The sequence below is a fragment of the Lolium perenne genome, chromosome 2 (assembly GCF_019359855.2).
Source record: "Lolium perenne isolate Kyuss_39 chromosome 2, Kyuss_2.0, whole genome shotgun sequence".
Lineage (NCBI taxonomy): Eukaryota > Viridiplantae > Streptophyta > Magnoliopsida > Poales > Poaceae > Lolium > Lolium perenne.
The window spans coordinates 9,401,410-9,429,099 of NC_067245.2; the positions used below are offsets into that span (position 1 = coordinate 9,401,410).

The 27,690-nt window shown below is 46.6% G+C and overlaps 1 protein-coding gene across 1 annotated transcript; it reads left to right on the forward strand.

Moving 5' to 3' along the window:
* The first annotated feature begins 4,484 nt into the window (after positions 1 to 4,484).
* On the forward strand, positions 4,485 to 5,898 carry LOC127331104 (ribulose bisphosphate carboxylase small subunit, chloroplastic 1). Its single transcript, XM_051357176.1, has 2 exons — positions 4,485 to 4,688; positions 5,314 to 5,898. Exons 1-2 carry the CDS (start codon positions 4,500 to 4,502, stop codon positions 5,692 to 5,694), a joined length of 570 nt encoding a protein of 189 aa, XP_051213136.1. The 5' UTR covers positions 4,485 to 4,499; the 3' UTR covers positions 5,695 to 5,898.
* The last annotated feature ends 21,792 nt before the right edge of the window (positions 5,899 to 27,690 follow it).

Genomic DNA, 27,690 nt, shown 5'->3' on the forward strand with positions numbered 1-27,690 from the left:
TCTTCATCTTCCAGATGGATTTGTTATTAACAACCGGTTGACTAGGTATGATTAAAGCTTTATACATGGAACTGACCGAGAATTTACAATTCTTGGTAAGATTCCAACGAAATTCATCGCCCCCTGAACCAGCTAGATTGAAGCTAATCACAGTAGCAGTTTATTCCATGAAGCCAGCCTGGGACCAATGAGATCACGCCTGAACGACATAGAGGGTGGAGAGGTTTCCATCACCTTCTGTACGGTATCTCCTTTATGGCGAACAATATTGTACAAAGTGGGATATTGTTCTCGAAGAGTAGTTGTACCCAACCACCTATCCTCCCAGAACCTTATCTCAGACCCATTCCGAATGGAGAATGAACCGAATGGGAAAAAGTGCTTTTTAGTTGCCATGATGCTAGCCTAGAAGTGCGAATCTCCAGGTTTCCATATAACCTGAGATATTGCTTTCGAGCCCACATACTTTTTCCGCAAAAGTTGTTGCCACCGACCATCCTCAGTTACAACCTAGCCAGCCATTTTCCTAGCAAGGCCCTGTTTTTAACGTCAAGATCATGAACTCCAAGTCCACCTTGATCTTTTGGACGACACAAAACACTCCATTTGGTTAACCGATATTTTTTCTTCTCATTATCCCCTTGCCAAAAGAATCTTGATGGGAAATAATCCAATCTATGCAAGACTCCTTTGGGTAATTGGAAGAAAGAAATCATATACAGTACCATATTTGTCAGTACTGAATTTATGAGAACTAATCTTCCTCCAAAGGATAATAATTTACCTTTCCAACTACTCAGGCGTTTCTGGAGTCTGTCCTCCACAATTTTTCATTCGGCCAGCGTCAGCCTCCGATAATGAATTGGAATGCATAGATAGCTAATTGGAAAACTCCCGAGGCCACATCCGAAAAGCTCGGCATATAGGTTGACATCGTCTTTAGCCTCACCGAAACAGAACAATTCACTTTTATGGAAATTTATCTTTAGACCTGACAACTGCTCGAAAGCTGAAAGTATTAACTTCAGATTTCTTGCCTTGTCCAAATCATGATCCATAAATAAAATTATATCGTCGGCATATTGAAGGATAGATAAGACCCCATCCACCAAATGAGGAACCACTCCTTCAATCTGGCCATCAACTTTAGCCCTCTCGATTATAATAGCAAGCATATCCGCCACAATGTTAAATAACATTGGAGATAGGGGATCGCCTTGCCTCAACCCTTTTTTGTCTAGAAGTATCTACCAATGTCATCATTGACTTTGATTGCAACACTTCCTCCAAAAACAAAGTTATTAATCAGAGCGCGCCACTCGTCAGAAAAGCCTTTCATCCTGAGTGTCTGCTGAAGAAAGGACCATTTAACCTTATCATAGGCTTTCTCAAAGTCGATTTTGAGTATTACTCCATTCAACTTTTTACGGCGCATCTCATGAATTGTTTCATGCAAAGTGACAACACCATCTAGGATGTATCGACCTTGCATAAAAGCAGTCTGAGATGCAAGCACCACGTGATCAGCCACCGAGTTCAGTCTAATAGTCGCAACTTTGGTGAAAATCTTGAAGCAAACATTTAGGAGACAGATTGGTCTATATTGTTGAATCCGTTCCGCATCAATCACTTTTGGTAAAAGAATGATCTCACCAAAATTGATACGAAACAGATCCAGTTGTCCCTTATGAAATTCACTAAAGAGTTCCAATAAATCTACCTTAATTATATCCCAGAAATTTTGATAGAATTCAGCAGGAAAGCCATCCGGTCCTGGTGCCTTATTGTGTTCCATTTGGAAAACCGCTTTCCTAATCTCTTCCTCAGAGTAGGGAGAAGTCAGAAGCGCATTTTCCTGTGGAGACACTTGAGGTATATCATCAATCCTGGACTCGTCCATAGATATATCAAATTTCTCAGGGGCGCCAAACAGACCCTTATAATGCGATGTAATATATGACTTTAGCTGTTCATGACCTTCAATCACGCCCTCTTCCTGGACTAGAGAGTGAATGCGTTTCTTTCTGTGTCTGCCATTGGCTACACTATGAAAGTATCTCGTATTCGAATATCCTTCCAGCAAAAATTGGGCTTTGGATCTTTGGTACCATTTGAGTTCCTCCTCCCTTAGTAGACCAGCTAACGTTGCATTGAGTTGACTTTTAAGTTCAATCTCATGCGTAGTCAATGGTCGTACCTCAGCAGTGCCTCTAGATCATCTATTTTCGATGATAGGCTGAGTTTCTCTTTTTTTAGCTTGCCAGTCATATGCTTAGACCATCCACCAAGGTATCTACGCGCGCGTCGAGCGTAACTTATTATTCCACCTTTGAATTGGAGTGTTTCCAGCAACAGGTTTGTCCCATATAAACTTAATCATATTCGAGAAACCTTCCCGTTGTAACCATCCAAGTTCAAATTTGAACGGACGGCTACGCGTAGGAGATGGTGTCCCAGTTGAAATTAAAATAGGGGAATGGTCCGATAAAGCTTCTATACGAGGCAAGACCCGTACCGAGACAAGAGAGGGAACTTTAATTCCCAATCTGAGTCCATTAGTACACGGTCCAACTTCTCGTAAGTAGGCTCTGGGTGCCTCCCAACCATTGAAACCTCTCTTAAATCCAAGCTGTCAATAACGACATTGAATAAAAAAGGCCAATGTGTATCGAACCGACCCCTGCTCTTCTCCTGTGGGAATCGAAGCAAATTGAACCCCCCCCAAATAATGATCGGGTGCGGATTGTCCTTCGCTAGGTTAACCAATTCGCGGAGAAAAGCAGGTTTTGCCGCATCCTAAGCAGCCTCATAGACGGAAACCAAGCTCCATATGAAATTATCGGATTTATTCCGGATGTGAAGCTTTATTGTAAAGTCACCTCCAGAATTATCTAAAATTTCCATAGTAGAAGTTCGGACCCCAACTAATAGGCCCCCCGAACGCCCTCGGGGTGGGCGGGATACCCAAGCAAAGTCTTCCCCGCCTGAAAGGCTATTTAGAAAACTTGTTGAGTAATTCCGCTTGCCCGTCTCAGAAATAGCAATAAAATCTAAATCATGCTCCCTAATGCTATCGGCGAAAGTAGGAGAATTGCTAATTGATAAACGTACCTAGGACCCTGGTATTACTGTATGTGGTGGTTACTGGGCACAGGAGTGTTGGGAGCACATTGCCTAGTCACATGTACTTGTCTTCGTAGATGTGGGTATGCTAAATACAGCGTTGAATCGTCTGTACCAAGGACACAGATAGACAGATAGAGGATTTTATCCATCTAAACCTGAAAAGGCAAGCATGCACCCTATTAGGGGGATTTAACTTTAAGATTCGTAAATGCTATTTGAGGATAGTCTCAAACCCTGCACTCATTGACTTACATGTCGACTACCATCAATCTTTGTGGGCTTGACCTTGCAACATTTATAATTTGGAAATTACAAGCTTGGGAAGTAACCCCATCCTTCCTTGCACTTGTTTATGATGCAGTACCTCCTCATGGACTATGAGGACAAGAAGTTGCAGACGTGTCCACTGAAGCTCAAGGACCTCAAGGAAGGAGATGATGGGCTAGTGGCACTGGACAGTACGTGAGGGCATCGACTCAGCCCTGCGTGGTGTTGACCTCCTAGTGTGGTCAGAGGCTCAGAGCTCCAACATGAAGATGGTCATGCAGGCTCTTAGATGCGAGCAAGCAGGCGTACATGTGTGGCCTCGAGATGAACCCCTCATCAAGCACAATGTCGCCCAGGATAGCTCAGCTTTCCAAGCGCCATTTTGTATTCTTGCTACCACATATATCAGTAGCTGTCTATGTACCTAGTTGTAATGACACAATATCTAGCTCAAAATTAGAAGCTTGATTGTATGTAGATGCCTGGTTTGCTTCTGGGTTTCAATGTGTAGTATGGATATGCTCTGCATTTGATTATACGATGTTAATTGAAAAATAAGTAGGGTGGTGTACATGTGTGTCCAATTCTATTTGAGAATTCTTGAGCAACATCTCTGGATTATTTTTAAAGGTTTCTTAGGATAATTTATTAATGTTGCTAGCTAGCTCCCACCGATCTGGATATAGGATCAATCTTGGCTTTATGCTGGCCAGCACGTGCTCTTTACTTGTCTGGCAGCTAGCTTTCGATCCAGCTCAAGTTACAACGTCAAATAATTTATTAATGTTCTTAAGATTTTTCCTGTACCACTCAAGTTACAACGTCAAATAAATACAGGAAGCATCTTTCAAGCCTTACCTACCGCAGGATGGAATGAAAAGGAAAACATGCAAAGTTGGAAAAAAAGGATATGTGGCGACCATAACCAGTGACCTGGAGGACTGAAACTTTCAGCACGCACAATGCATCCGACGGCCATGCCTCTTCCACTGATCCACGAGGATAAGGAAAAAAGGCAGCAGGCGAACGGCAACCATCCCTTCCACATCCTGTAAGAAAGAAACGGGGTTGAGCACATGGTTATATATACCCTGGGTGACCCGGCAATGGGGGCCTCAAGTGTAGCCTGCCTTCTGCTCCCCTCCAATACCATGGCTCCCACCTCGATGGCTTCCTCGGCCACCACCGTCGCACCCTTCCAGGGCCTCAAGTCCACCGCGGGCCTCCCCGTCGGCCGCCGCAGCGCCGCCAGCCTCGGCAGCATCAGCAATGGTGGAAGGATCAGATGCATGCAGGTATGGAAATTTTTAAACGAAACACATGAGTTTTCTCGTCCGTCCAATTCACTTTTAGCATCAATCATGACTTGACTCCCTTTATTTAAACCTCTTTGTAAATACTGTACTAAGACAGCTCTATATATCTATATATCTTCATTAGTGCAACCGAAAATGTATAAAATAGTGAACTCCACTTTTTATTCCATAATTCTGCATTAGTGACACATATATATTATCCTATTTAGTGAACATTTTATGGAAGTTCACCTCCTATAAAACTTCGAACATGGGTTTATCTCCATTTTAGCATTATGTATATTCTGTTAGATAAGGCTGGCATGATCTTGTCCAACCTGTTCTGCACCATCTGTTCAAATAATTGTCGTTGTCCTAATATTTTGAAGTCTTAATCATCACTTCACACCTTGCCTAATAGATATGCATAAAAGAAGACTGCCCAAAGTCTCTAAAATTTGTAATCTAGACGAGATGGCGTAATTAGTGTCACAAATGCACGAGTAGAGGTTAAAACTGGAATTCACTTTATTAAAAGAACAAATGGTTGATGTTCCCTCAAAAGAAGAAAAAAATCACTTAGCATCAAGTATTGAGCTGAGTGTGTGTTCTTTCAACAATTCAGGTGTGGCCGATTGAGGGCATCAAGAAGTTCGAGACCCTATCTTATCTGCCACCGCTCTCGGCGGAGGCCCTCCTGAAGCAGATCGACTTCTTGATACGCTCCAAATGGGTTCCCTGTCTGGAGTTCAGCAAGGTTGGCTTCATCTTCCGTGAGCACGGCAGCACTCCCGGATACTACGACGGCAGGTACTGGACAATGTGGAAGCTGCCCATGTTCGGCTGCACAGACGCCGCCCAAGTCCTCAAGGAGGTGGAGGAGGTCAAGAAGGAGTACCCTGACGCCTATGTCCGTATCATCGGTTTCGACAACGTCCGTCAGGTGCAGTGCGTCAGCTTCATTGCCTTCAAGCCACCAGGCTGTGAGGAGTCCGGCAAGGCATAAGCTGTGAGCTAGGAATCCGATATATGGAGTCTCTTGGTTCAGTTTTCGATGACAACTCCGCTTTCCGGGTTTTACTTTTACTTCCACATATAATTGTGTGTGTATGCAAGTTGTTAAATACTTTGAGATCAACAAGTTGTAAAGAGTTTGTGACCCGTCAAATACTGAATATCTATATATCTCACCGGGTTGCGATGGAGTTTAGCGCAATCTACATTCACGGTAATCAATTCTATAGCGCCATGCCATTGATATCTCTCTAACTGAAACCGTTGGCTACCTCTGAAACACTGTTCAGCACATATATTACACAGCTCTTAAAGAGCATATAATACACCGCTTCCCTCATGCCTCGCAGAGTCACAGGTAATTGCACAGCTCCGGTCAGGGCCAACGGATCAAAAGCGTATATTTTGGAGCACCGTCTGGCCAGAGGCTTGCTCCAAAAAAAAGAAGGTTCGACTCTTCAAAGGAAAAGATCTGAGTTCAAATCAAAGAGATCGAGGAGCCACGGCACGTGAATAAATACCTCAGAGAATTTTTTTAAAACATAAGGCCTCATCCTCGAAATAGGCTTTCGCCCCGCTTTATAAATAAAGCCACACACGGTCAAACTGATACAAGGTAGAGAGGGAAACCTATTACAAAGCAGACCAAAAATATAAAAAGAAAGTATAGGAGAAGCCACACCCTCCACAATACAACCGAAACAACCGACTAAAGTTGAGACCCCGCCTCCTTGTGAAGCCACCGGACATCGTCGTCTCGTACCACCAAGTTGTTGCCGGGAAGGGCCGCCTGCCCTCCCGCTCCGGGCCATGGAGCGCCGATCCTGCCAGCAGCCAACAAGTACCGGGAACGAATACCACAATGTCACGTGTAAAAGATAAGAGGCCGCCGAGTCCGCCCTACGTCAGGTCGGAGAGAACCAAAAGAGGATCTGAGCATGCCCGCCGATGACGACGAGGGCAGGCCGAAGGTACCCAAGCTCCACGACGACGCCCCCAAGAGGGTGACGGCGCTAGGTGCCGCCGCCGTCGAGACCGAGAACGGTCAAAGGTTTTCACCCGGAGCTCTAGCATGGGGGAGCGACCACAACGGTGCCCCCAAGAGGGACACGACACCCACAGGCGCCGTCACCGTTGGCGCAAAAGCGCTGGGCTTTCGCCCGAAATCAACTCCCACCACACCAAAGGAACCATGGGCAGCCCGCCGACACAAAACAAAGCCTCCGAGACATGGTCTAAGAGCTGCCACTGCCGAAGCACCACCAACGCCAGGAAACCCCGCCGCCCACTCCACGCCATCCCCATGACCTAGGAGTGAAGCCACCACCACCGCTACGTCGCCCGCCGGAAAGCCGACCGTGCAGTTTCCAGGGCCACCGCCCCGGCATCCAAGCTCATCCCATCCGCCGGCAGCAACCTCCAGCCAGACCAGAAGTGAGGGCAAGGGCGGCAGTAACCGGACAGGGAACAGAGAGCAACGGACCCGGCATGCAGTGGCTGCCAACCGAAGGCCCGCCTGGCCCCGGTATGTCCTCCGGTCGCGCGGCAGTTGGAGGAGAGGCACTGCCACCTCCCTGACTCCCGGCACCACCACGATGTGCCGACCAGCGCACACAGCAGGGGCCCGCGAGGCCCAGATCTTGCCCGCCTGGCCCAGATCGGGCCCAGATCTCGCCCGCGTCGCCCTAGTGCCGCGCCGCCGGAGGTCGCCGCCGTCCCAGCCAGACCCCGAAGCTCCGCCACCGCTGCTGCTAGGCCGACCCCCGCCGCCAGAGAATGGGGCCGAGCCCGTGCCGCTTGAGAAAAGGCACCGCTGCCACGGCTGCAGCCGGCAGCACGCCCTCACGAGCACGTCCGCACCACCACGAGGTCACCACACCGCCGGAGATCCGGTCACGCCGCCGCACCCCTCGCCCAGCACGCTGCCCTCGATGGCCGCCACGACCCATGTCGTTTCTCCGCGCGAGGGGGAAGGAGAGCCCCGCCGCCGCCAGCGCCCAGGCTTTGCCCAGCGACGCCGTCCGGCGGCGGCGAGGAGAGGGGAGGAGGAGGGGGGCTGGAGGTGGGGGAGGCTAGGGTTCCCTCCCCGTCGCCCACGGGAGCGACGCAGGAGGGCACAGGGGTTTTTTCGTCCAAAACATAAGGCCTCATGGCCCGGCTTTATAAATAAAGCCCTCACGGCGAAACGGATAGTTCACAAACATCATACAAACCACTCACACCACCGCAGCCGAAGCTGCCCGACCCAACCCAGGTCCGGGAAGACGAACTGACGCTACAAGCGTTTTACGGATACATGCCCACACACGCACGCAACCAAACTAGATAGAGGAAATGAAGAAGTCCATGATCGAGCGTCCACTGAGGGTCCTCCGCTACTCAGCTCGCAACCTCTTGTACAATCTCCTGACGTCGTCCACCGCCACGTCTAGCATCGCCATGTCCCTCTGTCTCAGCAGAACCCTCCAACACTGCATATGAATCAACATCCGATAAAAGACATCAGCTGGGTTTCCAATCATCTTTCCTTCAATGGTTAGTTTGTTTCAGATAGTCCACAAGGTCAAGCATTGAGCCGCGAACGTAAACCAAACTAGCCTACGAAGGGGGCCATAAAGGCCCTGGGCGATTGCAATGAACTCCCCCGGCCCTGCGGGGTTCCAGTCGTAGTGTAGGAGTTCCCTAACTCCGGCCCACATCAATCTGGAGATGGGGCAAGAGAAGAAGATGTGGTTGCAATCTTCTATCTCAGAGCACAACGCGCACCTCCCATCCGAAGGTCCATGTCGCTTGGCAATCTGTTCACAGGATGGGAGGCGTCCCCTGATGAGTTGCCACAGGAACACCTTGACCTTGGGAGAGACCCTAGTGCGCCAAGGTTCCTTGAAGCAGGTGACTGCCGCTCCCTACGTCAGTCCAAGGTAGACTGATTTAGATGTGAAGTCCCCGCGGATGCCTCGAGTGACCAAGACACCTTGTCTTCCTCGATCGCTGGCTGCCAACCTGTGACTTCTCGGCACAAGTTGTCCCACTCGACAGCCTCGGCGAGTCCAAACCGTCTCCTAAACGCAAGTTCCCAAACCATGGGATTCCCTTCCTGTGGTCTTGCATCGGACACCGAGACCAAAGGATCAGTGCAACAGCTAAATAGGCAAGGGAATCTTGCCATAAAGGGGTCCCGACCCGTCCACCAATCCAGCAAAAAACAGGTGCGTCTCCCATTGTGCACCTCATGTTTGGCTCCCGGCTTGAAATACCATTTGATCTTTTGTATGGAATTCCAGAACTGGGAGCCCCGGATCGGTACCCTGACATCAAAAAGGTCCCGGCCACCAAGGTATTTTGCGCGGATGATATCTGCCCATAGACCATCCGCATGCTGGTACAGTTTCCAAATTCGTTTGAGCATCAGTGCGATGTTCATTAGTTTGGTATTGAGGATTCCCAATCCTCCAAAGAAGAAAGTGGGAGGCTCGACAAGCCGGATTTGGTTAACTCCAACCTACCTGCCGAGGCCAGAAATAATCCCTACCATGTGTCAACCCTATGACCTATCTTCTCTGGCAGGAAGTTCTAGTCCGCTACCCTTAGCGCCTTGTCACTGATCGGGAGCCCGAGATATTTAATGGGGAACTCCCGCCCGCTTACAGTTCAGCATGCAGGCCACCCTGTGCTGGAGTTCCTCAGTCTTAAGGTTCGCAATCACTAAGCCTGTCGGTCTCATCAAGATCAGGGTGTCGTCTGCGTATTGCAGATGTGTCACCCCCCCCCCCCCCCCCCCGGATGAGATGCGGGGCAACTCCCTCAATATGTCCCACCGCACTAGCTTTTGCCAGAATGGCCGCCAGTCCATCCACAATGAAGTCGAACATGATCGGGGAGAGTGGATCTCCCTGCCGCACTCCCCTGGCGTTGCGAAAGTAAGGTCCAACCTCGCCGTTGACGTTGATGACAGTCTGACCTCCCTTGATCAGCTGCATCAGGCGGTGCACAACACGAGCCGAGAACCCCTTTCAGAGGACTATCTCCTGAAGGAATTCCCAGCTAACTCTGTCATACACCTTCTTGAAGTCGAGTTTGAGAAGCAAACCCTTTTTCTTCCCGACTCGGAGTTCATGGGAAATCTTGTGTAGGGCCAGCGCCCCCTCATGCAGATAGCGACCCTTGATGAACGCAGACTGGCTCCGGTCAATCCTCCTATATGCTAATGATGCTAGTCTAATCGCATAAGCCTTAGCTACAAATTTGAAAATGACGTTGATAAGCGTGATAGGACGAAACTACGTAATCAGCTCGGCCCCCTTGACTTTAGGAATCAAAGAGATGATCCCAAAGTTAAGGCGAGCAATGTTGACCCTCCCTAGAGCAAAGTCATTTAGCAACTGCAAGATGGGACCTCTAAGGATTCCCTAGAATCGTTTGAAGAATACTCTTATAAGATCTAGACCTGGGCCTAGGAAGCAGTGTTGAATATATAAGCAAATTATCATATGAATTAATCCGAACTAATATTTGACAAATCATGACTACAAAAATAGCAGATGAACTAATCATGCATATCAACAGAGTAGATGAACAGATATCATCTAGACAAGATAAACCTATCGCATCTACTCCAAATAGTAGTACTAGAAACTCTGGCAAGATCTGAAACGAGGAGGACAGAAACGCATACCGTCCAGCGTTGGCGGCAGCAGCAGCAGCGGCGATGTTGGCGGCATCCTGGTTGTTGTCGCCCATGTTGAGGTTGCCGAAGAGGTTGTCGATGTCCGGGAAAAAGTCGTCGTTCGGGAACTCATCGTCGGACGATGTCGTGTTGCCAGTAGTCGTGTGTAAGCGCTCCCCAAAAACCTGATTGCCCCTCACCCGTACAAGTCTACGAGAGGCAGCGTTCCGGAGGCCTACTGTCCCACCTCTCGGTGCACGCCGAAGGACGGGATGAGGAAGACGAAGGCGGCAGCGCAATGAACTGGAAAGATGCGGTCGCATATGGTGTCTCGTACAGGGTAGGGTTTGCGTCCGCGCTTATATAGTGCGGTTCGGGAAGGTCGTGGGGCGCAGCCCACGTACGACTCCACGATCCAGAAAGACCGGAACAAAACAGTTGCGTTAACGCGTCTGTTAATGACCCGTAATTAATTACACAATTAATTTCCCGGACAACAAAAAGGTAATCTCGGCTCGGAGAGATTCCCGCAACCCGCGGCGTGGCGAGGCGAGGTGGGCACGAGGGCTCTCTCTCTTCTCACTCACTTACTAGGATTAGAACAACCCACCTTATATACCACTCCAACTCTCTCCCAACTAGCAATGTGGGACTAAACTTTAGTCCCACCCCTTGCCATTCCCACATGGGCCAAGAGAATTTCGGAATTTGTACTGGGACATGGGCTAAGGACCAAGGCAAAATTCCAGCAATCCCCCACAAAGTCTCATTGGCACATCTAATACCATTATTCCAGAATCATTGTTTTATATACCGGTGCACGGTGGAGATTGTTAAGTTGAACTTCCACTAAGAACTTCATATTACACTAGTTTGCAACTTGAATAGTGGACTACGCCTTGAACTACAAGTTTTCTGCGAACTAGCTTCACACAAAGCCTAGATCGATACAGGGCTGCCGCGAGGCTTCCTCGCGGTGTGGAGCTTATACGTCATACTCCAGGGCCTTTCATGAGTTTATTAGAGAGCACCCAACTCTCATAGATTGCGACGTCTAACAATCAGACTCACATATGTGTGTTCTTCAGAAGATGTTCTGTAGGACAACATCTTTGCTTTAATAAGCCACTTAGAACACATTAAGATAAATATCAACCTGCCATGCAGAACAGGAGAGTATTGCATCTTCACGGAGAGGGTAAACTCAATATAGGGATACTCTCCTCCCAGCTGACTAACAGCTTGTCTCCCAGCTCTAATTCACGGGATCTCCGATCACATAGAGTGGGTTACCACTGTAGGCAACTCATAGTGTGGATCTCAAGCCCATCTCCCTCGATGCATTCTCTATCACTTTTCGTGATAGACCCTTTGTGAAAGGATCTGCCAAGTTTCTAGATGTTTGGATATAATCCAACGCAATAACTCTGGAGTTTCTCATTTTCCTGACAGATTTCAATCTCCTCTTCACATGCCTTGATGACTTCATATTATCCTTAGAACTATTTACTTTGATGATCACAGTTTGATTATCACAGTTCATAGGAATAGCTGGCATTGGTTTCTCAACCATAGGTAAGTCCATCAAGATCTCACGAAGCCACTCTGCTTCAACAGTGGCAGTGTCTAGTGCTGTGAGTTCTGCTTCCATTGTTGACCTCGTTAAGATAGTCTACTTGCAAGACTTCTAGGAAACAGTGCCACCACCAAGTGTAAACAAATAACCACTCGTGGCCTTAGTCTCATCAGCATCAGAAATCCAATTGGAATCACTATTACCCTCAAGTACCCTCGGATACCCAGTATAGTGAATACCATAGCTCGTCGTGCCTTTCAAATAGCGCAACACTCCCTCAAGAGCATGCCAATGAACATCTCCAGGTCTTGATACAAATCGAGCCAATTTGCTTACAGCAAAAGAGATGTTAGGCCTCGTGGCGCTGGCTAAATACATAAGCGAGCCAATGATTTGAGAATATCTCAATTGATCTCTAGCAGCTCTTTTGTTCTTTCGAATTAGCACACTAGGATCATAAGGCGTTGGAGAAGACTTGCAGTCGCTATACCCGAAGTGACTCAATATCTTTTCCACATAGTGGGATTGAAGCAATGTAATCCCACCATCGTCATCCTTGAGAAGCTTGATGTTTAAGGTTACATCAGCTACTCCTAAGTCCTTCATCTCAAAGCAACGATATAGGAACTCTTTGACCTCCTTAATGATAATAAGGCTGGTCCCAAATATCAATATGTCATCAACATAGAGACAAAGGATAACTCCCTCGCCCCCACCATGGCGATAGTATACACACTTGTCAGCTTCGTTTACAACAAAGCCTTCAGCGGTTAAGGTTCGTTCGAACTTCTCATGCCATTGCTTAGGTGCTTGCTTAAACCATACAAAGACTTCAACAACTTACACACCCTTCCTTCTTGACCATCTACTACAAATCCATCAGGCTGTTCCATATAAATTTCCTCATCGAGCTCTCCATTTAGGAAAGCTGTCTTAACATCCATTTGATGAACGAGAAGACCATGTGAGGTTGCCAAGGAAAGTAGTACTCGAATAGTGGTCTGTCGAGCTACAGGTGAGTATGTATCAAAGAAGTCTTCGCCTTCTTTCTGTGTATAACCCTTGGCCACAAGTCGTGCCTTGTACTTTTCAATAGTACCATTGGGCCTAAGCTTTTTCTTGAACACCCACTTGCATCCTACAGGTTTGCACCCATAAGGACAATCAGTAACCTCCCAAGTTCCATTAGCTAAGATGGAATCCATCTCGCTATAGACAGCTTCCTTCCAGTAGTCAGCATCCTGAGATGCATAGGCTTCTGAAATAGAAGTGGGAGTATCATCCACGAGGTACACAATGAAATCATGACCAAAGGACTTTGCAGTCCTCTGTCTCTTGCTCCTTTTGGGAGCTTCATTGTCGTCCTCCACAGGATTATCATAGTGTTCAATCGCAATGGTAGGTTCAGGAATTGTAACTAAATCCTGACTTGATGAACTAGGCATCTCCTGATTTGATGAGCTAGACGTTTCTTTCATGGGAAAGATGTCCTCAAAGAAAGTCGCATCATTCGACTCCATAATTGTACCAACATGCATGTCGGATACCTCAGATTTCACAATCAAAAATCTATAGCCAATGCTATGAAATGCATATCCTAGAAAAACACAATCCACGGTTTTCGGTCCAAGCTTGTGCTTCATGGGTATTGGCACATTCACTTTCGCCAAACAACCCCAAGTACGTAAGTATGAGAGTTTCAGCCTTTTCCTTTCCCATTTCTGAAATGGAGTAATGGTTTTGTTCTTTGTGGGAACACAGTTTACGACATGACATGCTGTCATTATCGCCTCCCCCCACCATACCTTGGATAGACCCGATGTATCTAAGATGACGTTAACCAAATCAGTTAGAGTACGGTTCTTTCTTTCGGCCACCCCATTAGACTGAGGTGAGTAGGGAGGCATCCTCTCATGGATAATACCATGCTCCGCACAAAAAGAATCAAACTCATTGGAAAAATACTCTCCACCACGACCAGACCTAAGCCGTTTAATCTTTCAATCAAGTTGGTTTTCTGCTTCAGCTTTATAGATTTTGAAGTGATTAAAAGCTTCATCTTTAGATTTCACAAGGTACACATAACAATATCGAATGGAGTCATCAATTAAAGTCATGAAGTATCTTTTTCCACCTTTTGTCAACTCGCCATTCATCTCACAAAGATCTGAATGTATGAGATCCAGTGGTGACAAATCTCTTACCTCAGCAGTCTTGTGAGACTTGCGAGGTTGCTTAGCTTGCACACACACTTGACAATTGGAACTCTTGACAGTAGTAAATTTCGGAATTAAATTCATATTGGCTAGCCGAGTCATGCACCCAAAATTAATATGACAAAGTCGTGAATGCCAAATATTTGACTCACTATCATTGCTAACATGATTAATAATTTGAGTACATAAGTCTGATAAAGATAAGCGGAACAAGCCTCCGCACTCATAACCTTTTCCAACAAATTGTCCATACTTAGTGTTGTTGCCTATTCGACGGTGCTCCAGAGTAGGGATACTCATGGAGGGAAGAAGAAGTAGGGGCCATCGGGCGGAGAGTCCTCGGGACGGTGGTACGCGATTTACCCAGCTTCGGAACACCTGCTCGATGACAGGGCATACTGCTGCTTTTCTAGAATTATCTGGGCGCTTTCGCGTTGTTACAATGAGTTGTCCTTGTCTCTAGGGCTCCCGGGATCCGGTTTATAAAGGCGCCAGGATCTAGGGTTTACACGGAGAGTCCTAGCCGGGATACAAGATGCCTATCTACGGAATATTACATTGCCGTGCACGTCAAGGATCCGCCTTTCCTTATACGCCGTATTGGATCCGGATACTTCATGGGCCTCCATGGATCCGACTAGTCATGTAGGTCGGTTGGGATCCGGTTCCTGTTCCTGGGCTGGACTTCATCCACCTTCTATCAACAACAACTAGGCCGCCCGATGGGCCACATGCCACCATCACCATCTGTGGACCACCCGAGCTTGCCAGATCTAGACCATGTCGTTGATATACCCATAAAGTATACCCACAACAGTAGCCCCCGAAGTTCTTCAAGATTCATCATTCCTCCGCCCATCTCTGCCCGGATCCGAAGAGAATCTCGAAGAGCTTCCAAAACTTCATCGTTTCCGACTTCACTTAACTGGAAATCAGTCGTTCTTTTGTAACAGTAACTTAGCAGATTTTTCACCCACGTCGCACGCAACTTCCTCTTTTCCCGCGCTAAATTTTCGGAACTGCGAATCTCAGCCGGAAATTTCGGAGCCGTGCTGTTAGGTCACCGCTGCATCAGTTTCACCGCATTTGACCTAGGGCACGTGGCGGACATCCAACGGCGCAACCATTCAGTTCCCACCGTAGGATCCGGCACACGCATCTGCGCGCAGGGCCTATAAATACCCCGACCGCACGGTCACTTCCATTCTTTCACCTCCTCTCACCACTTCGTCTTCAACCTCGCGCCAGCGCCGCCCAACAGATCTCGCACCGACGAGCTTTTCCCCGGAAACTTTCAAGCGCCGCCGCTCCAAGGTCCGCCTCGACCTGAGTTGCACGCGTTTAGTCAGGAAACGTGCTCCGCCGCCGATTCGTGGTCTCGCCGGAGGCCAACGCGTCAAGTCTACGACATCTTCCTTCGCCGGCGCCACGGGGAACCATCACGCCATTGCCGGTAAGTCCACCGGACTTGTAGAAGATAGACATCAGTAGGATCTGGCTTCTTAAGTTCTTTACTATCATGCATGCAGCCGGAAATATGTCCGATAGCTCGCCTAGATTCACCGATAGTTCTCCGAGTAGCCCTCCACCAAACTCAACGGAACCAACCTTCGTCGAACCCTTAGCGTTCCTTCCGCCCAACATTTCCGACACCAGGCTAGCTCAACCTTACTCCACCTCTTCCAGCAATCTCCTCGGACGCATCCCAACTCTAGAGGAAATCCAGGCGGAACTACAAGGGCAAGCTCGAATGGCAGCCAAAGTACAAGAAGCGGAACAGAAGAAAAGTTCCAAGGCCCGGAACCGTGAAGGGGAGAAGGGCCAGTCGTGGCCCAGCGAAGTCACCGAGTCGGAGCTCAGAGCCTTCGAAAAGGAAGGACTTGTGGCTCCGGATTCCTGGAGCTTCAACAAGGACTCCAGCACTCTGACCCTGGAACCTGACGAGCGGGTCTTCACCAAAGCGTGGGTGGAGCGAGGCCTCTCGCTTCTGCCTTCAGAATTCTTCCTATCGGTGCTAAGCACCTACAGACTCCAACCACACAACATCTGCCCCAATTCATTCCTCCTCCTCTCAGACTTCGCCACGCTCTGCGAAGGTTACCTCGGAGACCGCCCGGACGTCCGGCTATGGCAATTCTTCTACAGGGTGAAGAAGGACACGAAGGACAAACTGATGGTGAACTGCGGCAGCATGACCTTCATGCTCCGCACCAAGAGAGTGTTTCCGGCTCTCACCTCTTACGAATCCGTCCGATATTGGAATGCCGGATGGTTCTATCTGAAGAACATCTTAGTTTCGGGCTGCCACGACGGCCTCCCCGCCTTCATCAATAACCCTCCGGAGGACCTCGCTAGCTGGAGCTTCATCCCCGCCCTTGCCCAGTATCCGGAGCTGGAGAGGATGGCCCGGAGAATTTCCTGGCTGGTCCATGACGGTCTAACCGGAATGGACCTGACCTTGAGCTGGTTTACCCGCCGGATCCAGCCGCTGAAATACAATAAGTGGTTGATCTGCGAGTACTCCGGAATTGATGATCAGCTTCGGGCGACCAAGGACAGCTTACCAACGGATTCTGTGAACTAGAGGATCCGGACACTTGTGAAGCTCACCCGGGGCCAGGAGGTCCCTGAAATCAACAAGGACATGTACCTCAACAACAAGTGCCCTCCGGTACATTTCGCACTTAGTCATTTTACTTCTTATCTTTGAATTGTTCTAACTTTTTCAACACTTTCTCTTTCAGCTCAACAGCTTGGCGGACGAAGACATGCGAGATATTTTTCGTACTCCTACAGATGCTGGAAAGGCGGAGGAGGATCCGGAGGACGAAGACGAGGGGGAGGAACAGGCTCCCAAGAAGAAAACTGCCCCTCGCGCAACCAAACGTCCCCGCGCCCAGGTTTCCGGTACTGATGCCGGAGCCAGCGGCGAGGCCTCCGCCAAGAAGGCGAAAACCACTGCTCCCTCTGGCTCTCGACGCCTCGATTCTAGGAAGGCGGAGCACGATCGCATCAAGCTGCTTGCTACAGCCGGAAAGGGGACGCGCCGATCTCTTCCCGGAGCCATGTAAGTTTTCCGGACTATAAACTCTTTTGTTGTAAAGTTGAACTTGTCACTTATATCTTTTCTTTACTTGGTTCAGGAACCAGAAGGTCGCTGCTTCACGGGTTTCCACCCAGAAGCCAATTACTAGCTTCATTCGGTCGTCTCCGGCCGTTGGCTCCGCCACCCCAGTTCCGCCAAGCACCTCAAACGCTGCTCCCCAACCCACTCCGCCTGAAGCTCAACCAACTCCTGATCCCGCCACCGAAGCTCAAGTGGAAGTAATTCCGGTGAGCAGCGGGAGAAAGGACGAAAGCTGCTCCGCCACCAAGCGGGCTGCCCCTGACGAAGCTCAAGACAGGGGTCAAGAGGAGGCGGAAGTCACTTCTGCAGATAAGGCTGAAGCTACGGCTCATGATGCCATCGTATTTCTGGCCAACTTTGGTGATCCTTCTGACCTCTACGCTACGCCCAAGGCGTACTCCACCAAGTTCTTCAACAAGCACAGAGGCGGAAAAATGGGAGCTCGAGCAGGATTTGCTGAACTCCATGCTGAACAACGCATGGGGCAAAGCTGATGCTGATTGTTCCGACATTCAGAATCACAAAAGGGAAATCTGCGAGTTTCTCGATCAACTTCTCTGCAAGCGCAAGGTAAACCAATCTTCCCATTAGCCCCCAAGTATCTAGGCGGAAACCAAGCTTAGTTTTCACCTTGATACTTTGAGTAAACCATCCTAAGAAAATTTTAAAGTGTCGTAGTAACCCCCAAGCGTCATGTCGGAAAGATTTCCGGCAATGATACTTCGAAAAGATCTACACTTAGTTACATGCAATCGGAACTTACCCTTCTTTGTCACTGCTGTAGGAACAACAAGCGTTGCACTATGAGCTTCATAAGAACATCTCTCTGCAGCGCCGCGTCACTAGTCAATGACAGCATGATAGCATAGAAGGAGGTGTACAATGAACTCGAGAAAACCTTTGATGGTTGCAAAGTCAATCATGTGAGCAGACTCAACAATGATGAAGCCGACATTTTGGCAAACATCGGTTCGCAGTGTCTGCCCATACCACCTAGAGTTTTCTGGGAGGAAATCAGTCAGAGATCAACCAAGTCAAAGAAAACAACAGTGCCGAAGCAGCCGAAGAAAAAGGACAAACCCAAGAAAAACTTGGGGGCTCCAGCAGCCCTAGAATCACATATTTGGGATGAAGAGGAAGAGCCAGAGGAGGTCATGATGATACAAGTCCCCTGGATGCAAGCATACTTGGCATATATCAAAAAGAAAGAAATACCCGAAGATCCGGTAGAAGCATGGAGAGTTATTCAGCGATCTAAGGCATTTACAGTGGTCAAGGGAGAGCTATATAAGCGAAGTATATCGGGTGTGCTGCAGAGATGTGTTACACCCGAAGAAGGATGACCCATATTGAAGGACATACACGAAGGGATATGTGGCCATCACGCAAGCAGTCGAGCAATAGCAGCAAAAGCTTTTCGAGCTGGATTTTACTGGTTAACAGCCATAGAGGATGCGAAGGAAATCGTGCGCACTTGCGAAGCTTGCCAAAGATTCGCGTCTAAACCTCCCTCCCCAGCAGCAGAATTAATGCCAATACCCTTGGCGTGGCCTTTTGCACAATGGGTGCTAGATATGGTGGGAAAATTACACAAGTCTTGGCCAGGAGGACATGTATATCTGCTCGTAGCAGTCGATAGATTCATCAAATGGATTGAAGCGGTACCAGTAACTTCGGCAGAAGCAACATCAGCGGTAAACTTCATCAAGGGAATAGTTTTTCGGTTTGGCATCCCTAACAGCATACTCACGGATAACAGCAGCAACTTCACCTCCCGAGAATTCAAGGATTATTGCGAAGGTGTAGGCATCAAGCTGCAGTTTGCATATGTGGCACTCCCACAAACCAACGGCCAAGTCGAAAAAGTAAACGGTCTCATCTGCAACGGCATCAAGAAACGTCTGCTGACACCACTTGAAAAAGCGAGACACACCTGGGTCGATGAGTTGCCTTACGTGTTGTGGAGCTTACGAACAACACCAAATGCAGCGACTCAAGAAACTCCATTCTTCCTGGTCCATGGTGCTGAAGCAGTGCTCCCGATAGAAATAGAACATAACTCTCCTAGAGTAGCGGAATATGAAGAAGAAGCTTCGCAGAAAGCGTGGGAAGACGATGTTGACGCAATTGATGAAGCAAGAGATGTGGTGCTATCAAGAGTAAGTGCATACCAGCAGAACCTCAAAAACTATCACAGCCAACGTTTGCAACCCAGATCCTTTGAAGTCGGCGATTTAGTTCTTCGACTCAAGCAAGATGGACATGAAAAGTTGGAATCACCATGGTTGGGGCCATACATCGTTACCGAAGTTATTCCGGGAGGAGCGTATAGATTGAAGGACAAGAAGACAGGCAAGGATGAAGGGAATCCGTGGAATGTTGCACAATTGTGACGTTTTTACGCCTAGAAGGAAGTCAAGATAGTAACAACTATGTAAACATACATTGTACACAAAATAGCTCGCAAGTTTTTAGATGCACTTTTTTCCTCTCAGGGCACCAAGTGGGGCTGAAAGGTTTTTAATGAGGCGGTCTTGCGACGCTGCAATATAGCATGGTTGAATTAAAAAATAGTGATGACATATGTTCTTCTCTCTTTACAAGTAACGCTCGGGGGCTCGAACCCGCAAATTCACAACATAGTCGATTTCGACACACTTGGCAATATACACGCTTTGGTTTTACAAAAACCTCGCGAAAAAATAAGTATTCTTATGTCACCCGAGATACTTGGGGGCTAAACAGGAAATTACAATACAGCCAGAAGAATTTGCTTTGACTTCATATATGACTCGCAGAATTTTACAACAGGACATGACAATATAGCACACGACATTTAAAAAAAACATACGACAAGTACATATACACAACATTGCGTCTTGGTTCAAACCTCACGCATTGAGCAATATAAAGAACTCATATATCCACCTATCTATATTTTCTCTTGCAGCACGTATATTTTGCGTCGAATCATTGTATCGGTATTCCTTGAAGAAAGTGGTATCCACCTTGAGGAGCTCGTCAATCATCTTCTCGGCGACAGGTGACACGACCGCATTGTGCCGATCAATGTTTACTTTCCTCTTCGACATCTTGAGAAGGAAACTTTCGAAGACCTTGTCAAGATCCAACTTCGAGTGGCAAATCTTTAGCTAGATCAAAGCAAACTTGGCACCAGCCACCATTTGAGCCTTCACAAAGTCATGGATATTGCGCACATCCTTGAACTTGTCCATGAGTTCACTAAGATTCTCGGGTTGAGGGTTGCGAGGAAACATGGCATTATATACCATGGCCAAGGTACTGTTGCAGAAATCGAGAAATTCTCGAGTTTGGGTGGCTCGATCCTGAAACTGGACAATAAGGCGACAGCGAGTCTCGTCCGCCCAAAAATCAATGTCATTGGCTCTGGCAAGACGAAGAAGGCTCTCAACCCGCAAATTCACCCTCTGTTCCTCAGCGGCAGTATCCAGAAACGCACCTACGAGAGACAAGGGGAAAAAGTAATATAGCACAAGGATAGACACAGAAAAACAACGAGAAAAAGTTGAGACAGAAGTAACGTACCAGCCATATCCTGACTTGCATCAGTCATGAGGTCGAGCATATAATTCTCACACTGAGCAGATCGAGCGGCATTGGCAGTCACAATTTCTTTCAGTTCAAGAGATTCTTGCGCCTCACAAAGAGCCACTTGTTCTCAATCCAAGGATTTGCGTGATTGCTCCAAAGCAGTCATGGTTTGCTTTTTCATCGACTGAAGTTGTTGTCGCAAATCGGCTACCTCCTTTTCGATCGAGCCAGGACACGACGAAATATCCAAGGAAGCACTTCCAGGCACTTTCGTGGAGTGTGAGGCAGCAGGGGAGGTGTCGGAGTATCCAGCCCCGGTATAGTTGTCAAAAATTAACTGGAAGGCAAAAAATTATCGACATCAATCATTCGGCAAGGCACATTTTCCATTCATAGTCATAGCACATTACATAAAGGGTCGGGAGCAGCAAAAGGTGAAAGTATCTACAAAAAAGAAAAAAAGGAGTACAAGTTGGTCTACTTGACCTCCGTTTGGGTAGTGCTGACGGAGGCTGAAGACCTCGGGTCAAGGAAGGCGATGAGTTTCTTCGCGTAGAGTTTGGCATCCTTCACCAGAACCTTCCACCTCTCGTTGTTCAAGCCCTTGACAGCAGCAACCTTAGCCCAGTCGACCTTTTGACCACTGGCCGCCACGAGAGCGATAGTCCCTTCGACTCCAATCTTCAAACTTGCTTGGCGATGCGCCAAGGCTGGATCATCCTTTGCAAGGAAGGGCTTGACGAGCTGGTCAAATCTCTCGGGTTGCATGGTCTTCGGGAAGAAGTGGGGGAAGATGTGCCCAAACGCATTCCGCGCAGATGACAGGCACTCGCGCACCAGATTGCAGCTCAACTCGAGAACGGTGAGAGTATCCAGGAGACGATCTTCGTCCAACTCCTGGTTCCTGGTATAATGCTCACCAATTTTCCCTGCTGGATAAAGGAATTTTTTTATCAATATCAATACAACTCTAGCACGACAACGAAAGTAGAAGGACAAAGGGAGAGATAGTATTACTCAAAAATTATCTGGATTGCATCTCAAAGTGTGTAATTATGTCGTTCTCGCGCTGGACGAGCTTGGCCTCTTTGTCGCTCAAGGCATCTTCAGCGGCTTGAAGTCTTCGACGAAGATCTTCGACATCAGCAACATCTTTTTCAGCCTTTTTTCGATCTTTCACGCTAGCCTTAAGCTTCTTCTCCAAGTCATCGGCGCGTTCTTCGGCACGACGCAATGCCTCTAAAAGAAAGAATGAATGAAGGCTCAAAACAAGAAAGGAACGTCTAAAGCATTGAGTGCAGTAAAATCTTACCTCTTAGAGATTCGGCCTCGTCACGGAACCCGATAAAATGGGAGCCTATGTCAACCATCTCCTTCATCAAGGGCTGCCAACAAGTCGACAAAATAGACATATAGTACCAAGAAGTCGAAAATTGCTCGAGTAAACAAATAATACGACAAACAAGAGAAGATATCTTACATCGTCAAGGAGAGGAGTTAACAGACTCCCGGTGGCAATCTCTTGCTTGCCAGCAGCACCCGTCCTAGCTCTCTTCTTCTTCGGTGCTCGGGGGCTGGGCGATGGAGTCGACGCTTCTGGCTCAACGTGCACTGGAGGCGAAGTTTCTGGCGCGACATGACGATCCTCGGAAAGGACCAACATGTGGGATGCGCTCGTGTTGGCTAGCCCATGAGTTTCGGGTTCCAACTCCTCTTCGTCGTCCCTGTCAATATAGCAGCAATGTCAATACGTGGAAACCAAAAGACAAGATAGTTAGAAGCAAAGAGGGAACAACTTACGAGCTGACGTTGCCAGTAGCAATGAAGGGGTCGAAGATTTCTTGTTCTTCGGGAGAAGATTCTTCGGCGGCTGGTTCAGAAAGTTCGGACACACCGGAATCTTCTTCGTCGGCGTTTCTCTTCCTCTTGCGTTTATCCGGAGAAGCAGCGGGAGGGGGAGAGAAGAAGGGAACCCGCACTCTTATCAGATTCTGCGGGTTCACTCTCGCGTACGGAAGTGGAGTCAGAAGGTTGTACTGACTCCGAGTCTTTGTCAGAGGAACCCGCACTCTTATCAGATTCTGCGGGTTCACTCTCGCGTACGGAAGTTTCTTGCGAATCATCTGTAACGATGGTTCGCTCGGATACTTCTCCACCCTCACGCAGTGGAGGAAGGGAAGAAAGAGATTGATGGTCCTGCAGGCAAAAAAGAGTGAGAGAGCATGACAAAATTATCAGATCCAAAGAAGAAATAGTTACAGTAAAAAAGCAGGAGTAAAACTCGAAGGAAAACACTTACAGCTGGAAGTGCATGGTAACCACTGAATAGTTCCACGTGGCAGGAAGAAGGGACTTCACTCTTTTTTCTCAAAGAGGTGAAGCGGCGGACAAGCTTCTCCAAATCTTTCAAGGGAAGATCGTCGGAAACCCTATCAGAGTCTTCAGCGCCGGAATACAGCCAAAGGGGATTCTTGCGAGCCTGGAGAGGTTGCACCCGAATCCGCAGAAAGTGTGCAATGATCTGCACACCCGATAGTTCTTCCCCTTGGGTATTCTGGAGCTCTTGGATGCGAGCAATTAGTGTAGGATAACGTTGCATAGAAAACAAAAATTTTCCTACCGCGAACACACAATCCAAGCCAAGATGCAATCTAGAAGACGGTAGCAACGAGGGGGTATCGAGTCTCACCCTTGAAGAGATTCCAAAGCCTACAAGATGAGGCTCTTGTTGCTGCGGTAGACGTTCACTTGCCGCTTGCAAAAGCGCGTAGAAGATCTTGATCACGATCGCTTCCGGCGCCACGAACGGGCAGCACCTCCGTACTCGGTCACACGTTCGGTTGTTGATGAAGACGACGTCCACCTCCCCGTTCCAGCGGGCAGCGGAAGTAGTAGCTCCTCTTGAATCCGACAGCACGACGGCGTGGTGTCGGTGGTGGTGGAGAAGTCCGGCGGAGCTTCGCTAAAGCTACGCGGGAGTTATGGAGGAGAGGGGGGCGGCTAGGGTTTGGGAGGGGGTGGCCGGCCACTCAAGGGGGGCGGCCAGCTTGTGGTCTTTTGGTGGCCGGCCCCCTCCCTTGGCCCCTCATTATATAGGTGGATCCCAAGTGTTGGTGTCCAAGTCTTCGAATAAGACCCGAAACCAAAACCTTCCATAGGAGGGGGAAACCTAGCCCAACTAGGACTCCCACCCAAAGGTGGGATTCCCACCTCCCATGTGGGGGGTGGCCGGCCCCCCTATGGTGGAGTCCACTTGGGACTCCACCCCATCTAGGGCTGGCCGGCCATGGTGGTGGAGTCCCATGTGGACTCCACCTTCCTTGGTGGTTTCTTCTGGACTTTTCTAGAACCTTCTAGAACCTTCCATAGAACCTTCCGCGACATTTTATTTCACATAAAATGACATCCTATATATGAATCTTATTCTCCGGACCATTCCGGAACTCCTCGTGATGTCCGGGATCTCATCCGGGACTCCGAACAAATATTCGAACTCCATTCCATAATTCAAGTACTACCATTTCAACATCCAACTTTAAGTGTGTCACCCTACGGTTCGAGAACTATGCGGACATGGTTGAGTACTCACTCCGACCAATAACCAATAGCGGGATCTGGAGATCCATAATGGCTCCCACATATTCAACGATGACTTTAGTGATCGAATGAACCATTCACATATATTACCAATTCCCTTTGTCTCGCGATATTTTACTTGTCCGAGGTTTGATCTTCGGTATCACTCTATACCTTGTTCAACCTCGTCTCCTGACAAGTACTCTTTACTCGTACCGTGGTATGTGGTCTCTTATGAACTCATTCATATGCTTGCAAGACATTAGACGACATTCCACCGAGAGGGCCCAGAGTATATCTATCCGTCATCGGGATGGACAAATCCCACTGTTGATCCATATGCCTCAACTCATACTTTCCGGATACTTAATCCCACCTTTATAGCCACCCATTTACGCAGTGGCGTTTGATGTAATCAAAGTACCTTTCCGGTATAAGTGATTTACATGATCTCATGGTCATAAGGACTAGGTGACTATGTATCAAAAGCTTATAGCAAATAACTTAATGACGAGATCTTATGCTACGCTTAATTGGGTGTGTCCATTACATCATTCACACAATGACATAACCTTGTTATTAATAACATCCAATGTTCATGATTATGAAACTAATCATCCATTAATCAACAAGCTAGTTTAAGAGGCATAATAGGGACTTCTTGTTTGTCTACATATCACACATGTACTAATGTTTCGGTTAATACAATTCTAGCATGATATATAAACATTTATCATAAACATAAAGATATAAATAATAACCACTTTATTATTGCCTCTAGGGCATATCTCCTTCAGTCTCCCACTTGCACTAGAGTCAATAATCTAGTTTACATTTGTAAAGATATAACACCTTGGCCTTCTGGTGCTTTATCATGTATTGCTCACGGGAGAGGTTTTTAGTCATCGGATCTGACACGCTCAGAAACGTATGTATTTTGTAATTCATTTGCGTCTCAACGCATCACTCATTTCCAAATGAGTTGGCATTATATATGTTTGATCTTCTGGTGGAACCTTAATTCCGCTGTCTGAAATATGTCACTTATATTGTCACATACAATATAGCTTCAAAGTTCTGACTCTGTCGGAACTACACCAAGTTCTCAAAGAACCTCTTGACTTAACATCCTTTGTCATTGTCAAAACAATGACATACTCTGCCTTCTTTTGTAGAATCCGTCACAATATTTAGAACTCTTCTAAATCTAGCATAGACAACTTCTAGCTCATTGTGCTACCTTTTAAACAACACTTCGTCTAATTTGAGATTATATTTTATATGTGACAAAACCAATATCGGTATAACAACTTACAGCGATTTGTTTGTCATTTCTTCATATAAAAAAAAATATATATATATCCTTAGTTCTTCTAAAGTACTCAAGGATATTTTTACTGTCATCCAATGATCATCATATGAATCATTCTGGTATATGCTCATAACACTTTATAGCACATGATATCTGATTGTGTACATATTATTCGTGATCTATAATCACTCATGTGTTTTTTACTCATTGAGTGTCAGATACACTCAAGTCTTGTTAAACCTTCACATGACAAGAACATTTTCTTAATATTTCTATATTGAACTACTTCAATATCCATCATATGTATTTTGACTTAAACTTATTTATGTGTTTCAATCTATCTTCATAGATCTTGACACTAAATTTGTTTCAGTCCATATCCTTTCATTGAAGTTAATTCTCAATGAAACCTTTTAATCAAGTATATAATTACATCATTTATAACCAACTATATGTCACCTACATAAAGTATTATAAATGTGTCTTAGCGCTCCCACTTAATTTCTTGCAAAAGCAAGCCTCTTCATCATCTCTGATGAAATAAAAAACTCTTTGACTATTTGATCTGGTGAAGATTCCAACTCCGTGATACTTACTTCATCCAATTGAAGCTTGTATAGCTATCTAGTATTCCACGGACCAGCAAAACTCTTGGTTGTATCTTGTATATATACTTCTGTTAAGTAGTGTATTTTGCCATCCTACTAGCATATCTCATAAAAGAAATATGTAGTGATTACTAGAATAATCCACATAGACTATAAGCATTGCCACGGAAGATCTAATCTTATCATATTCAACTCTTTGAACCTTGTCGTAAACAATTTTTCGACAAGTCAAGCTTTCTTCAAGGATATTTCATCCAAGTCTATCAATTTCATAGATCCATTTACTTTCATAAAGTATTCATCTATCTTGGATTTCATGGCGTATAGCCATTTTAACGGAGTCAGGGCCCATCATAGCTTCTTTGTTTGTAGTTGGTTTATCATTGTTCATAATCAATCCTTTGTCCACAAATCATTTATTTGATCACAAAGTAAACCATACCTACAAGGTTCAATATGTACTTCGATTTCCATGGCTAAAACACTTTGTAGTCATGGGAGCCATGATCGTCGTGGCCGCTTCCGAAACAAATTCCGATGCTGCGCTACTCTGATCATTATGCTCAGGTTCATAAACCTTATCAAATTATATTGTCCTCCCACTCAAAAACTTCACTAGAAACAATTTCTTGGAAATAAGAAACATTGACAAACACTTTTGTCTTTGTCTACATAGTGGGAAGAATTCCCAATCAATTCTCTGGGATAACCAACAAAGACATTCATCCGATTTTGGTTGTAAACTTATTTACTTATGCTATGCATACCAAAATTTTAAGAAAAGACTATTAGGATTCATACCCATACCATAACTCGTATGGTGTCATTTCAACGGATCATGATGATGCTCTATTAAGTGTAAAAGCGGTAGTCACTAAAGCATAATCCACAAAAATATAATGGCGTCATAATATTTTATCTCATCATTAATCCAACAAGGTTTGGATACATCTCTCGGATACTTCATCATCACTATGATACTCCAAGAAACGTGAGTTGTAGAACAATTTCATAACTCTCTTAGATGTTCGCTAAAACTCGTAATTCAAATATTTCCACCATGATCCAATCATAGATACTTGACTTTTCTATTACGATGATTTCCACTTCATGCTGAAATTTATTTGAATCCATTCAAAATGTTTCAAACTTTTCCTTATTGAATATATCCACATATATACTCAATTCATTGTTTGAAAGTTTTCATGAAGTAGAAGAATCTCCCGCACACAACTATGCCCAGTGAACCACATACATCATCATGTATTTTTCACTAAGTTAGTTGCCTGTTCAACTTTTGGCCTATGAACGGTATTTTAATCATTCTCTTTAGA

Coding starts and splice junctions, on each gene's coding strand:
- LOC127331104 (XM_051357176.1), top strand. CDS start 4,500: ATGGGGGCCTCAAGTGTAGCCTGCCTTCTGCTCCCCTCCAATACCATG. Junction 4,689..5,313: donor GAAGGATCAGATGCATGCAG/GTATGGAAATTT, acceptor TCAACAATTCAG/GTGTGGCCGATTGAGGGCAT.